Raw genomic sequence first — 13,666 nt, forward strand, 5'->3', positions numbered from 1 at the left:
AGCATCAGCTTAGTAACACCATCAAACTGTCAGGAGTGCTGCTGTATTTAATTTTTTTTTGAAGGATTTTACAACTTTTAATAATGGGGACATCTTAAAGACTATAGATTTTAAATAAATAGTTATTGCAGTTATGTTCAGCAGCACCTATTGTGTTGTTAGTACCACTGAATAATCCACGTCATCTGTGCTAAAAATCTTTGACAACATTAACTGGAAAAATTAGCTGAATCTTCTTTTGAAAGACTAAGTGATTTAAAAAACAAAACAAAACTCAACACATTATGTTTCTTTAATATGTAAGACTTTGTAGAAGACAAGATGAGCAGCAGTCCCTTTAAGTTTTAAGCACAGAACTCTTAACAGGTTCATTGTATTTTTTATCGGTAAGAATTATTTTACTTAAAATACGGATCAGCATGGATTGCATATTGTACACTGAAGGCTTTTAATACTTAGATGACAAAAGGTGGGTATATATTTTCTCTGCTTTGCTTAGATTGTGGGGCTGAAGAAGACATACATTATTTAATACCTCATCAATCAGTTTTAAAGCTAGAAATGTTATTTATCTTCAGTAACGCACACAACTGTTGGTCTCTGCAGACATAAGCAAGGAGTAGTCCCTTGAAGTGCAGAGTCTGAAAAGATCCAGAGTGGGAAGCTGGTGCTCAATAAGTAGTTGCATACTAATCATATCCATAAAAATATTTCCTGTATATACATTTCTTAAAGGTCATCCTTGCTTCTCTTACAAGTTTATTTGGGCGGACTTATTTCAGGCTTTGTAATGTTGCTTTTTCTGATTTTCACCGAACCTGTTGAGCTTCACACTCTGCCTGAAAGGCCAGATTCCAGAATATTAAAGGTGGCACGCTAAAGATGTAACTTACATTGCCAAAGATGACGTCATTTGTAATAAGAAATGCCTAGTTGTAAGAGAATGCCAGGATAATGCTTTTCTAAAACAATGTTTATTTCATATTTTGTATTTGGAAAAACATGTGACAGTAAGATCTTACAGAAGTAGTGATGCTTTTTAAGCTTTTAATAGTCTGTTTACTTAGTTGTCTGCTCGTTGTACTTAGGGGAGTCATTTTGGTAATTTGCTACTTAAGCCACAAAGACTGTTTGAATTTTGTTTGAAGGTTCTCTTCTTTTGTAGATAATGATAAAGTTAGGCAGCTGTACCTGGAGGGTGTACCTGTAGACTGTGCTCACAGCTTTATCTGGGACCAGGACATCTGTAAGAACGTCACTGAAAATAAAATCTCAGAGCAGGTAACTAAGAAGGTTGGATTGCCATGGAGAAAAGAGCTAATGGTCTATAGAGTGCATAGAGTGAGACTCTTGACACTTGTATAAATCCAAGAGCAGTAATTTCCTAATGTCATAGTATCCAGCTGCTGTGTTGAAGTGTTTATTTTGTAACCTTTATGTAATGTTCTTGCACAACCATTGTTCATGAGTCAATTAAAAGAAGGCTTTATTGGATTGTCAACAGGACTAAGTAGCTGTAAGTTTATTTATCAGAAGGGTTTGGAATTGGATTTTCCTACATCACCTTGACTCACATACAGCAGGTAAAAGGGATGAGGTGCACAGAGAGGCTCTGGCCATTCACTCCTCAGTCATAGCCAGGACAATTCTCCTGACCAAAGAATCATGGAAGCTAGAAGGAAATAAATCCCTCTGGTTCTGAACTGCAGAACACTGTTGTGGGGGTTCTGGGCAATACCTGTGATTTGTAGACAGCTTTAAATGTGCTGTTACAGGTTTGAAATCTCCTGTCTTGACATTTCCATTGACAATAGAGGAGCAATCCGTAAAATGCATGGGTAAAATGGTGATTCGGTCATAAGGGGTGATAAACTTTTGGCACTGTTGTAATCAAAAAGAGGAAATGTATGGCAGAAACATCTCTCTAAATATTCTCTTTATGAAAATTAGTTTTGTGCTCTTACAAATTGGCTGCCATAGTGTAGAAAAAGCAGAGTACTTAGAAAACATTAGTGCATAACAATTATCAGCACAACCTTCTTGTGTTCTTCATGCTGTCATGAAATGTAATGTTTACCTTATAAAACAGCTGATGCAGAAAGGGACATGTAAATAGGCAATCTGATGGTCTGTTTTTTTATAAATGTATTCTTAATGTGGTACAATGAAATATAACAACTGGTGATTGACAAAGCATTGGTGCCAGCATGCTTTATGTGGAACTGTTTCGTGACCAAATGTTCTTCCCACCTCCCTGGATGTAGTTCAGATTTGCTCTGTGTATTGACAGACTGTCTGAAAGCACCTGTTCAGTCTAGTCTTGTGCACAAATCTATAAATACGAAGTTGCAATACTTGTTTTTCCTCCTTCATCTCTGCTGTACATTTTTGCTCTGAGTTTCAGTACCTGCCCTCCATCAAGGTCTGTGGAAGTAAGAAGGGGAGAAAAAGGGTGCTTAATACTTTTTTCTAAAAACATTTTTCATGCCTCGATGAAGGTCAGTTCAAATGTGTAGCGTATTACTAGTGTATTTTTCCTAGTTATCACCTCCTCTCTGTGTCTTGGAAGGGTATCTAGAAGAGGGAAAAATGGTTATTAACTTACAGGAAGTGTCTCCTCCTTCTCAGGATTTAAACCATATGAGAGCTCAGTTACTGGTACCGGGATCACACCTTGATTTGGGTCCTCGTGAATCTAAGATTCCCATACTGTTGGTGCAGCAGCCAGGGAGAATGGCTGGAGAAGATCGACCAGGATGGGGGAGTGGCTGGGATATCTATCTCCCAAAGGGCTGGGGCATGGCTTTCTGGATTCCTTTTGTAAGTGACTTTCATTGCAAGTAAATATGAAAAATTATTTAATTTCGTTCAAAATAAATGATTTTAGAGAGTATACTTCACATTATATAACCAATTCATAATTACAGAATCAAAATCCCACTTTAAAAGAGGATGTATGAACTGGTTGATGACAGAGGCTTGGTCTCAAAATCTTAAACAATATCTTTCCATATCTTCTGTTGGGTATAACTGTGTCCACATGGCAATCTAAAGCAGGAAATCAGAGCGGGGAGTAAGGAGAGAAAGCTGATGCTATAGCATCTTTGATCTTGTGTTTCTAAGGAGAAAGTTTTGTGTCTCTAAAGAGAAATCATTTGGTGCCTGCTGCTACTCCATTTCCAGCTTGGCTGTCTTCAGTACTCTGTCAACAAATTGGTTGCCTCTGATTTGGGAGAGAGCTTGAAACACACAGTTTGAGTTAAGCTTGAATACTTCCATGGTGCTCTTTGGAGCATCCTGCTTTGAATGTTTAGACGGCAGTTTTCATGTCTTTCTGCAGTTAAATTTATGCTTTTGAATGTGCAGAGGGATTAATTGCAGTGATACCTATTGTACAGTTAAAATAAATTTGGCAGTGACTTTATCAAAGTAATAAGACATTCCTAGCAATGTACAAAATCAGAACCTTTGAAATTCTCTTCAACTTTGCTGATAGTTTTTGAGAATTAAATTTAAAGAGCATGACTAACATTTTTGTTGAAATGAGCATCTAGAACTGTGAAAACCATACTTAAGTTTGTCTTTTTTGAAAGCTAAAGTGATAGACTTTCCCTTTTCTAAGGCAGTAGCTTCCGGAGCATTAATACGTTTTCAGTTAGGAACCCAGAATCAGTATCAACATTGTTTTTTTGGGTTTTGGTTTTTATAACAGATATATCGAGGTGTACGAGTCGGTGGCTTGCAAGAGGCTTTAAAGCATTCTGAGTATCAAAGAACACCTCACACTCCAAATGATTTCCCAGACTGCCAGGCAGGAAAGCAGTTTGCCAAAGAACTGGAAACCAGTCTTCTTGAAAAATTCAAACGGTAATATTAACTTCAGAATTGATTGCAAGAATGAAAAAAAAATGAATACTGCTTAAAATATTCCCTTAATTATGTTGTGTTCATTTAGACTTGGACTTACATTAAGATCTTTCTCTAGTGTTTTAAATCCTAATAATATAAAAAAGAAAAGAATCCTAGATGTATTTAACAGAAAAGCTCTGCTAAACAGTGCATATAAATTAACTAAAACCTTCTATTCCCAGAGATATGCTCAGTTATAAGGCTGTAATAAGGCTGCCTAATAATATTTCAAGCTCCTTAGCAGCAAATGAGGGAGGAGGGAGGAGAAGGCAAAGGCAGAATATCAAAGTATATACTAAGTGTTTGAAGAATAAAGTGAAGGAAGAGGTATATTTTGGTGTCTATTTTTTAAATACCACGTACGCTGAAGTTTGCCTCCATTTTCATTACAGTAAACATAGAACTCTTAATAATGGGTATGGGGTAGTTAGAAGTGTCCTCTGCACTAAGTGGTGTTGGCTCCCCTTCCAGCTAGGAGGGGGAAGCAGGAGAAGTTTAGAGGAAAAGGTGGTGGTGTCAGTCACAATAGATAGAAATATCCGGCATGGCTGAAAGGGTATGGTGGTCAGAAATAACAGCAGTGTTGTCTAGAAGTGTAACTTTAAAATTCTTGCTCAATGAGATTACAAAGGGAATGCACAATTAACTTTCTGTTCTAAATACTTGGTTTTGAAAACAGAAAACATTATTAGACCAGCAGGATGAAGTAGACAGCCTTTTGAAGTGCTAGGGACTGAGTAACCCCAGTAAACAAATAGTCTTACCTACGTGATTTACCATTTAGACGTCCACCTGCAAAAAGGGCGAATTATGTCAAGCTGGGCACGCTGTCCCCTTTCATCTGTCCTTGGGGGCAGCTGACGAAGAACTGGGAAGAAAGAATGAAAGCTTCAGGAGAATCTGTACATCCTTCTTCCCCTCACCCTGAGCACTGTGCAACTGAAGAGCATAGCTTTTGTGACCCCCAAGCAGAACTGGTAAAAGAAGCTTCCTCTGAAACCGGTGAGGTAGAGGAGATCATGACGATAACAAGCTCTGAAGGTGTCCTAAAACCAGACACTGTTACAGGCACCCAAGACTTTGGTGAAAGAGATGAAACTATGACAAGAAGTGATTTTGTTGTTCTCAGGTAAGTCAACATGATACACACATGTGAGGTGTTATTTCTTTATTGGGAATTACTGAATGGGGAAAAGGAGGACCTCAGCCTATATTATTAAGATGAGAGAATTATTTGGTACAAATACAGTCAGGAGATTAAATAGTTTTATCTTGGGTCAGAATTTGCTGTTAAGTGGAAGTCCTTCTTCTGCTTTCCCTAGCAAACTGGATGACTAGATGAAGTAAATTTCTCAAATTATCTTAAATATAACACTCCTGCATTTAGTGTGTTCTTGGAACTGGCATATTCTGTCTCCTTCCAGGCAGGTGAAGCTTTTAGAGGCTCTTATTTGTGATTTTTAAACTCTTGCTGTGTAAATCAGCTTGCATTCTCTTTTCTAATACATCATTACAGGTGGTTCTTGTGCTACTTAATAAGGTTTATAAAGAAAACAGAGAATCCCCTGCATTCCAGTGCAACGCATGAGGGCAGCAACAGTGTTTGGAAAGTGCCTGAATGCAGGTCTTTCGTTTTTGTGTAATTATCAGGGGAAGAAAACATTGGCAGTTCTGGACTGCATTAATGTCACTGAAGGTTTTAGAGCATTTGTGATTGAAGAAGTTTTGGGGTTTTTAACAAGTAATGTCTTCTTCTAAAGAAATAGCCTCTCACACGTGCTCAGAGTGATACAAATACCAGCTTGGAAGGTTACAGAAAACTCCAGGGCTTTTTCAGTCATGCTTTTGCAAATATGCGAGGTGCTGGATTTCTGTTGCACTACTTGTTAATGACTATCCTTGATGTTTATTTTTAAAAAAATTTAATAGGAGCGAGAAACTACTAATGCAGCTATCAGCCTGGTGCTATCCCACTGCTGGAAAAGATCGAAGAGTTCGCCTTATTTCTCGACTGGGACAGAAGGAAATGACTGAAGATGCCTTTATGCCAATCTTGATGAGCTATCCAAGGGCTCTTGTATGGGTCAAGTTGTCTCTATTGAGAAAGGGGAACCCAGAGTTACATGCCATGATTTGCATCCCAACAGAAGATGACTTGCTGGATCTAAGCAAAGACAAACTCTTCTGTGGTCCTCAAGAACCCAAACATCACGACATATTCAAGCACAAGGTACAGAAACTAAAAGAGGAGAAGAAGAGGAAGAAAAAGGATAACACACAGGGTCTAGAAAGTGACCCCCTGAGCGTTCCAGATAAAGAGCCAACTGAGGAGCATGAAGACCTCATTCTTGGTCTTTGGTCAGATGCTCTCCCAGATGTTACTTCCCACTGCTCCAGAACTCTCTTGGGATATGTCACTCGAGGGGATTTTTCATTGGCAGTGGGCTATGGAGAAGCACTGGGTTTTGTTAGCTTGACGGGGTTACTTTATATGTTGCACAACCAGCCAGCAGATAAAAAAGGGCTTGTTTTGTTAAGAACTCCAGCATCTTTACAGTACAGGTTTGCGAGACTTAATATTGAGGTTTAAGTATCATTGCAATGCAGTAGAATGCCAAAAATACCAAAGAATGTCTGTTTTGTCTTTTGTGGCCTTTCTGTCTCAAATCTGAGGTGATTCTGAGCCCAAATAACATCCTGAGGATTATGAAATAATTAAAAAGCTTTGTAGCATTATTCATGAAAATAACTAACGCATAAACGGACAGTATTACGTCTGATGTCTGCATTGCTAAGGATTTCTAACAGTAACGCATCCGTTATCATGATCTTCTTTAGAGATAAAGCGTATTGTTCATTTTTCACCTTAGAGCAGTGGATGCTATAACAATAGACAGAAAATCATTATTTTCCTTTTAGAAATCTTTCAGTCAGATGGATTCCAACTTTCCAATGCATTGTTCACATGTAAGTGCATGCAGTCTGGTCCGCTGTATATAGCAAGTGGCTTTTCCCGATTCTTCGTGTCTGAATGCATGCGGCTGCAGTGGAACAGAGCTAACCAGACAAATCTATTAAGAAAGCAGAAGGGTACTTAGTTTGGTGGAAAAACTCTGTGCTTAAATGAAATGCAAATAAAATACAGCCTGGCTATATAATCATGAATTTAGCAACTGGAGCTCTTAAACTGCGAAGTGTGTCAGTCTCTTTCTCTAGTTTGAGGGAGAAAACTATTTTTTAAAGGTAATAAGCCTTTCAGATGCAAATTGCCGTTGGTGGGTCAGCATACATTTTCTGTTAATAATAGGGGGTATTTTGGTTCCTTAAAACATGAGGTTATTTTTATATGGAATGTGCTAGGATTGAAGGTTTCTTCATTTTACTGCATGGTTTATGAATGTTCAAATTCATAAAACTTGTAAAGCATGATGGACGGGTGAGGGGAGAAAGGTGTTTGATTTGACTGGGGTGGGATGCTTTGTTGGTTTTGGTGTTTTGTTGTTTTTTTTTTTTTTTTTAATGATAGCCTTAAGCTTCTAGCCATTCTTGAGTTAAGCAGCTTGAAAATGAGTTTACAATAATGCACTGTAGTTTAGTAGCAGCATGATACAAATGTATACCAGTCGGTAAAATTACCCTGAAACGATCATGTACAAATAAAGATCTAATCTATTCTTGATTCAGGAATCTACTGACTAAGCTTGATTCTTTAAGAAATTAAGTATGGATCAGTTAATGACTTAGTCCTCCTAAGTACCAGTCTGCAAATTAATTTCCTCATTCATGGTTTTGTTTGAAAAACTCTTAGGCAAATAGATTAATGTTGTTTGGAGTTGTTTGTTGGAGGAAGGATTTAGAGTACTTTACCTTCACAATTATTAAAATTTAGGGCCATTGGTGGATTAAACGTGGCACACACATGGGGAAGGGGAGAGAACATCTCTGATCATAAGGGAAGTATGGGAAATGGAGCTGGATTTTTTTTTTTTTTTTGAAGTCTTCAGAAGACCGATTTAAGAATCACATGCCTGTTGGAGTTACAGCAGCATGTGGGATGGAAAGGCACAGCCTCCAGCACAGCTTGGACTACAGCTCCATGAGAAATCATGCCGACTGGCTCCAGCATCGCTCACCTTCGATGCACCTGATAAAGCAATCATCGTCCCAGAAAGGTCCTGAGAAGCATTTGCGTGAAAGCCGGCAGATGGCCCCAGAGGAAAAAGCTTGGTGCTGCACAAGGCTGGGACTCACAGGCTCCTCGCCCTGCCGCTGTGAGCGCAGCAGCCTGGAGGTATGTGCGAATAAGGAGCCCCTTAAATGTTACAGCCTGGCTGCTCCGATCAAGTTCTCTCGTGGTCGTAATCCTGGATTTAATGAACCTTTTGAATTGTGAGCCCGATTGAAATATTTCTGGGATCAGAGTTTCCAGAGCTGTGCTTCATGGGAAGAAAGGAGGGGAGGTGATGTTTATATGGCTTTTTCCCCCCCTTCGCCTCCCTCATCTTCTTAGTAGATACATATTTTTTTGCCTGACTCGACCTGGCTTATATGTGAGAAAGAAAGAGGAGAAGCCCCCCACCCAAGCTATCATTTTTTCTTTTCTGCTTGTAGATCTTTTGTCCACTGAATGTTTCCCAGGTTTTTATTTTTTTAAAAAAACATCTGGAGTCTTTTTTCTTTTCCTCCTATTGGTAATTTCTGCCAGGTTTTCATTTTGACACTTCCTGTTACTTTTCTTTGATTTCTATTCTCTCTTTCTGATTTATGATCCTTCTCTCTGGTGAGCCAATGAACAGAAACTGGAATCCAAGTGCATCCTGTTCTGTATATCTTGTAATATTGTTACACAGTTGTTTTCCTTTAAGTCAATGATTTATGCCTTAAGATTTCACTCTCCTTGTAAAATATACTGCAAGCCCGATAAGTTAAAAATGCTCAAACCTCTCAGCCAAAGTTTGTCAGAAAAATACTGTGACTTTATGTAACTGCAAGGAAATTTTTATCTGTGGTTGGGATTTCCAGATTCTGAGCGTCTCAAGGGTGACTTAGTCATAAAAACTGTGTCAACACCAGATAATCAAACTGTGGATAATTAAATCTGTGTTATCCGTATATCAGCTGGACATTATGTCTGTGTTCATCGTGTTGAACCAGGTGTAGTTTGCAGCACACATCTGTTCCTGGGCTGTATCTTACTGCAGTTACTACCTGTTGGTTAACTACCCCAGAGCATCTGGATCAGCTCCTGTGGACTCTGATACATGAGCATTTTTGGGAACCCAGGAAGCTCTCACTCAGTGAAAGATGCTCTCACAAGCTCTCTGGCTCTTATGCTGTTCTCCAGATAACTTGCTTAAAATGGATGCCAGCACAAACCCTTAGCTCTCCTTCCTTGCTTGGCAAGAGCTTTTGAAGCTGATGTGAAGCACAGAAGGCAATTCTGGCATTATCTGTAGCAGTGAAGAGCTCGAAAGCTACTGCGCTGCTCCTGTAGCTCTACCCATGGCTCCCTCAGAGCAGCTGAATAAGTGCCATACTTGGGATTCATCTGGTGAAGGGTCTTTTCCCAGCCTGGCCCATGACTTCCGTGGCAGTTGACTGCTGTGTTAAGACGGGCACAGTGACTAATACACCTACCAAGCTGAGGGTCTCATGGCTTTGAAATGCACATTCTTTACCATTGCAAATGCAGAAAATGAGGTTGGAGAAGCGGGTGGTGATTACTCTGTGGAATGAGGCGAGGAGGGACCCTGCCCAGATTGTTGTGTGTTTGTTAAAGACAGTCAGGGCAATCGGTTTGTTTAGCAATGCATAAGTAGTGGAAGAAATTACCTGGCAGAAAGGCAGCTGGGGCTGTTGAAACAAATCTGGAAAAATAATTGGCAGGGTGACAGACCTCTCAATGGATGTGGAAGCCTTGGGGGATCATGGCACACGCAGACAGAGGGTAGTCAAATGCAGCATGACAGTTTTCTTTCAATGCTCTAGATCTGGAAGAGCCTGATATGTCAAACCTGATCCATTCACATGTGAGATAGATAGGTAGTAGGAACAGAGCTCGGGGGTGTAAACTTCCAAAGGCAGGTTTCTGAAGCACTAGAACTGAGAAAAGCAGAAAAGCAATAGCTTTTTATTTTGAACAATAACATGCAAAAAACCCCAGCCCCAAAGTCCCACGGTTCTAAATGTAAATGCTCTTCCCAGAGGTCAACAATCTAAATAGCACCCACAGTTTACCTCTTGCAAATTCAGCTCAGCTGTACTAAAAAAATTCTTCTTTGTGAACGCTGGTCTCATCAAATCCCTGCAAGAGCAAGTAAATTTGTACTGAATAATGAGAACTCTGGGAAAGGACAGAGGCGATGGGCTGAAACCATTTTGTGGCAGCTTTGAAAGTGAGAGCCTGCTTGACCCTGGACAAAATAAAATTAATGAGTTCAAGGTAAGGTGGCAAAAGAACAGAATACACAAAACACAGCTTTCATTTATTGCATTGGGTCTCTTCTTAAAGAGACACAGTGTCTTCTATAGTAGGAAAAATGCCTACATAGAATGATTTATTTTTTTAAATTTATTAGACACTCCAAGATGTGCATAACAGTACCAGCATCAGCTTACTTGACACATTTTAGCTGTCTTTTCATCATGGGCTTGCAGCAGTGCTGCTAATCTGACAGCCTTGCAGGGCTAAGCCTGAGTCTTAAGAAATAGAAATCAAAAAGACATCCAGGACACAACAAGAATAAAGCAGAGAATGAAAAAACAGTCTGAAGGAAGAGAGCAGCTCAAATTTCATGATTCAAATATGCAAGGATTTACTGTAATTTCTAGAAAGCATGGTGCAATTCAGTATTTCATTTCATCTTAAGAAGATCAAATAAATAGCCAGGATGAGAAAGGCTGTTTGTTTCAGCACAGTCCTTCTCTCAGCATCCTGTTTCTTAGCCCAGAAAACATTTTCCTTTAAAAAGAATACAATGGTTGCGAGGGATCGGATGGGAGAGCTCATGCATCTGTAAACACGTGTGCCCATCGGGGCTCACTCTCACACATCACTTCTCTTGATTTTTGGTTTTGTTCTTTTTTGCACTGGGTAATATCAAAAAAGGCTCTTTTCTTCTCTGTCTTTTAGCAAAAGGATGAAGTGAAAGCAAACTTCAACAGGCAAAACCTGAATCAGTTAGAGCTTTAGGCACTCAAAAAAGAGTTTAAATGCCACTTCAGAAATAAGCCACCTCCTCCTCCCCACTTAACACACCCCAGTTGTTTTAACTGTGGCTCCAGTGATGAATCCTATGTGTCTACATTTGTAATTAATTATAAATACTACACGTACTTCTGAATAATCTTACCCGGGTTGGACCAGGTGTGACCCAAGGCAGCTTCACCCACGTGCAAAACCAGTTACTTAGAATGGGTTGGGTGAGAAAGAGGGACCACACACGTCAGAGTCTGCTACTTTTCCTTAGCACTCAAAAAAATGCCAGAGTACATGCACAGAAGAAGAAACTGTAAATCTGCAATTAAAAATACACTTTACAGATTGGCAGTTGCTTAACACAGCAATTTTTAATTATTATTTTTTTTTTTTAAGATGCATATGGGAGTGGTTTTGATATATGCCAGCAGGGATTAAAGGGTTAATGATAGATAATTTATTTTCCCATAAAACAAAATATCTTATGCATCCAGGTTTCCTGAATATTTTCGCAATGCAATAATTCTTGTAAATTAGTTGGCAAATATATCAAGGAGGTCCACATGAAGCCACAAAAAGGTATGAAATCGGCTAAAAAAACTTCTCTTTTCAAACAGAAGCAGAAGAAAAAAAACATTAGTGCATCAATAAAATAGTAGGCTGGGAAAAGTCTTAATAGAGAATTAGTTTCTCTTGGTACTTTTAAGACTTTCCCTGAGCTACTGTGTTTTGAGGCATTAATTATTCATAAGCCCTAGAGTAAATTCTTTTAAAAAACCAAAAAGCTGTAGTTTCTGTTAGCGTCTTTAAGAACTTACTGTTATGCCTATAGGTGGCACACGGTGGCACAACATTTTAAATGGTAACCCCAAAACTACAGATTTGTGTAGCCCCTAAAGTTTCTCCAAGCCTGATGCTGGCAGCGAGGAGGTTTCCAAGGCAGTGCCCAGCCTGGATGTGCGCCTCCAGCAGCCGCCACTGAGACCTCTGCCGAAACAAGCATTCGATACTGTCCCCCACACAATTCTTGTGGAAAAACTGGCTTCACACACCCTGGATGAGCATACGATCCGCTGGATCACGCAATGGCTGACTGGAAGGTCCCAAAGAGTGGCGCTCAATGGATTTAAATCCAGCTGGCGGCCAGTCACAAGTGGTGTGCCTCAGGGCTCAGTGTTAGGACCATTTCTGTTTAATGTCTTTATTGATGATCTCGACAAGGACATAGGGTGTATCATCAGCAAGTTCGCAGATGACACCAAGTTAAGCAGGAGTGTTGATTCCCAGGAGGATAGGGAAGCTCTACAGAGAGACTTAGATAGATTGGATCATTGGGCCAACATCAATGGTATGAGTTTCAACAAGGGCAAGTGCCAGGTTCCGCACTTGGGCCACAACAACCCCAAGCAGCGCTACAGGCTTGGGGAAGTGTGGCTGGAAAGCTGCCTGGAAGAAAGAGACCTGGGGGTTCTAATTGACAAGCGGCTGAATATGAGCTGGCAGTGTGCCCAGGTGGCCAAGAAAGCCAACGGCGTCCTGGCTTGTATTAGAAATAGCGTGACCAGCAGAAATAGGGAGGTGATTGTGCCCCTGTACTCAGCACTGGTGAGGCCACACCTCGAGTATTGTGTCCAGTGTTGGGCACCTCAATACAAGAGAGATATCGAGGTGCTGGAGCGAGTGCAGAGGAGGGCAATGAAGCTGGTGAAGGGCCTGGAAAATAAATCATATGAAGAGTGGTTGAAGGAGCTGGAACTGTTTAGTATGAGGAAGAGGAGGCTGAGGGGAGACCTCATCACTCTCTACAACTACTTGAAAGGACACTGTAGAGAGGTTGGTGCTGGTCTCTTCGCACAGGTAACTAATGACAGAACAAGAGGGAATGGCTTCAAACTCCAACAGGGTAGGTTTAGACTGAACATTAGGAAAGAATTTTTCACAGAAAGAGTGGTCGGGCATTGGAACAGGCTGCCCAGGGAGGTGGTTGAGTCACCGTCCCTGGATGTGTTTAAGAGACGTTTAGATGTGGTGTTGGGGGATATGGTATAGGGGAGAACTTTGTAGTGTAGGGTAGATGGTTGGACTCGATGATCCCAAGGGTCTCTTCCAACCTAGATGATTCTATGACTCTATGATTCTATGATTCTATGTTCCTGGAGCAACGTGTCAACAGCTCTCTGTGGAAATCCATGGAAGCCCACCCTTCCCTGGCTGGTGGTAAAGCTCTGGAGTTCCTCTGATGTTGGAGAAAGAAGTGTGAGTCTAATAGAGATCCCAATCCAGGCATTCCGGTTCCATTTGCCAAAAAGAAAAAAAGAAAGAAAAAAGGGAAAAAAAAGAAAAAAAGATAAAAACTTCCTTTTTTTTTTTTTAGGTTAGTAGACATGCAGAAGGCTAGTTTTACTCCACTTAAAGTTGTCCAACAAAACCAAAAATGGCCTGAAAATGGCAATTCCCTGCCTGAAGGCTGGTTTCACACATCATATGCAATCAACCCCTTTTTTGTTGGACAACACACTGGTCTTGTACCAATGGTACAAGACATCACTGTGGAAACAT

At 40.2% G+C, this 13,666-nt stretch overlaps 1 protein-coding gene across 1 annotated transcript in view; it reads left to right on the plus strand.

The window, feature by feature from the left end:
- The window catches only part of POP1 (POP1 homolog, ribonuclease P/MRP subunit), a 22,663-nt gene extending 15,069 nt beyond the window's left edge, over window positions 1-7,594 (plus strand). Inside the window, exons 11-15 of the mRNA XM_074144865.1 lie at window positions 1,166-1,281; window positions 2,629-2,820; window positions 3,713-3,867; window positions 4,694-5,038; window positions 5,839-7,594. Coding sequence (XP_074000966.1) covers window positions 1,166-1,281; window positions 2,629-2,820; window positions 3,713-3,867; window positions 4,694-5,038; window positions 5,839-6,499 — 1,469 coding nt within the window. The 3' untranslated portion in view covers window positions 6,500-7,594. The remainder of the gene's footprint in view (window positions 1-1,165; window positions 1,282-2,628; window positions 2,821-3,712; window positions 3,868-4,693; window positions 5,039-5,838) is intronic.
- The last annotated feature ends 6,072 nt before the right edge of the window (window positions 7,595-13,666 follow it).

This window comes from Numenius arquata, chromosome 3 (assembly GCF_964106895.1).
Source record: "Numenius arquata chromosome 3, bNumArq3.hap1.1, whole genome shotgun sequence".
Classification (NCBI taxonomy): domain Eukaryota; kingdom Metazoa; phylum Chordata; class Aves; order Charadriiformes; family Scolopacidae; genus Numenius; species Numenius arquata.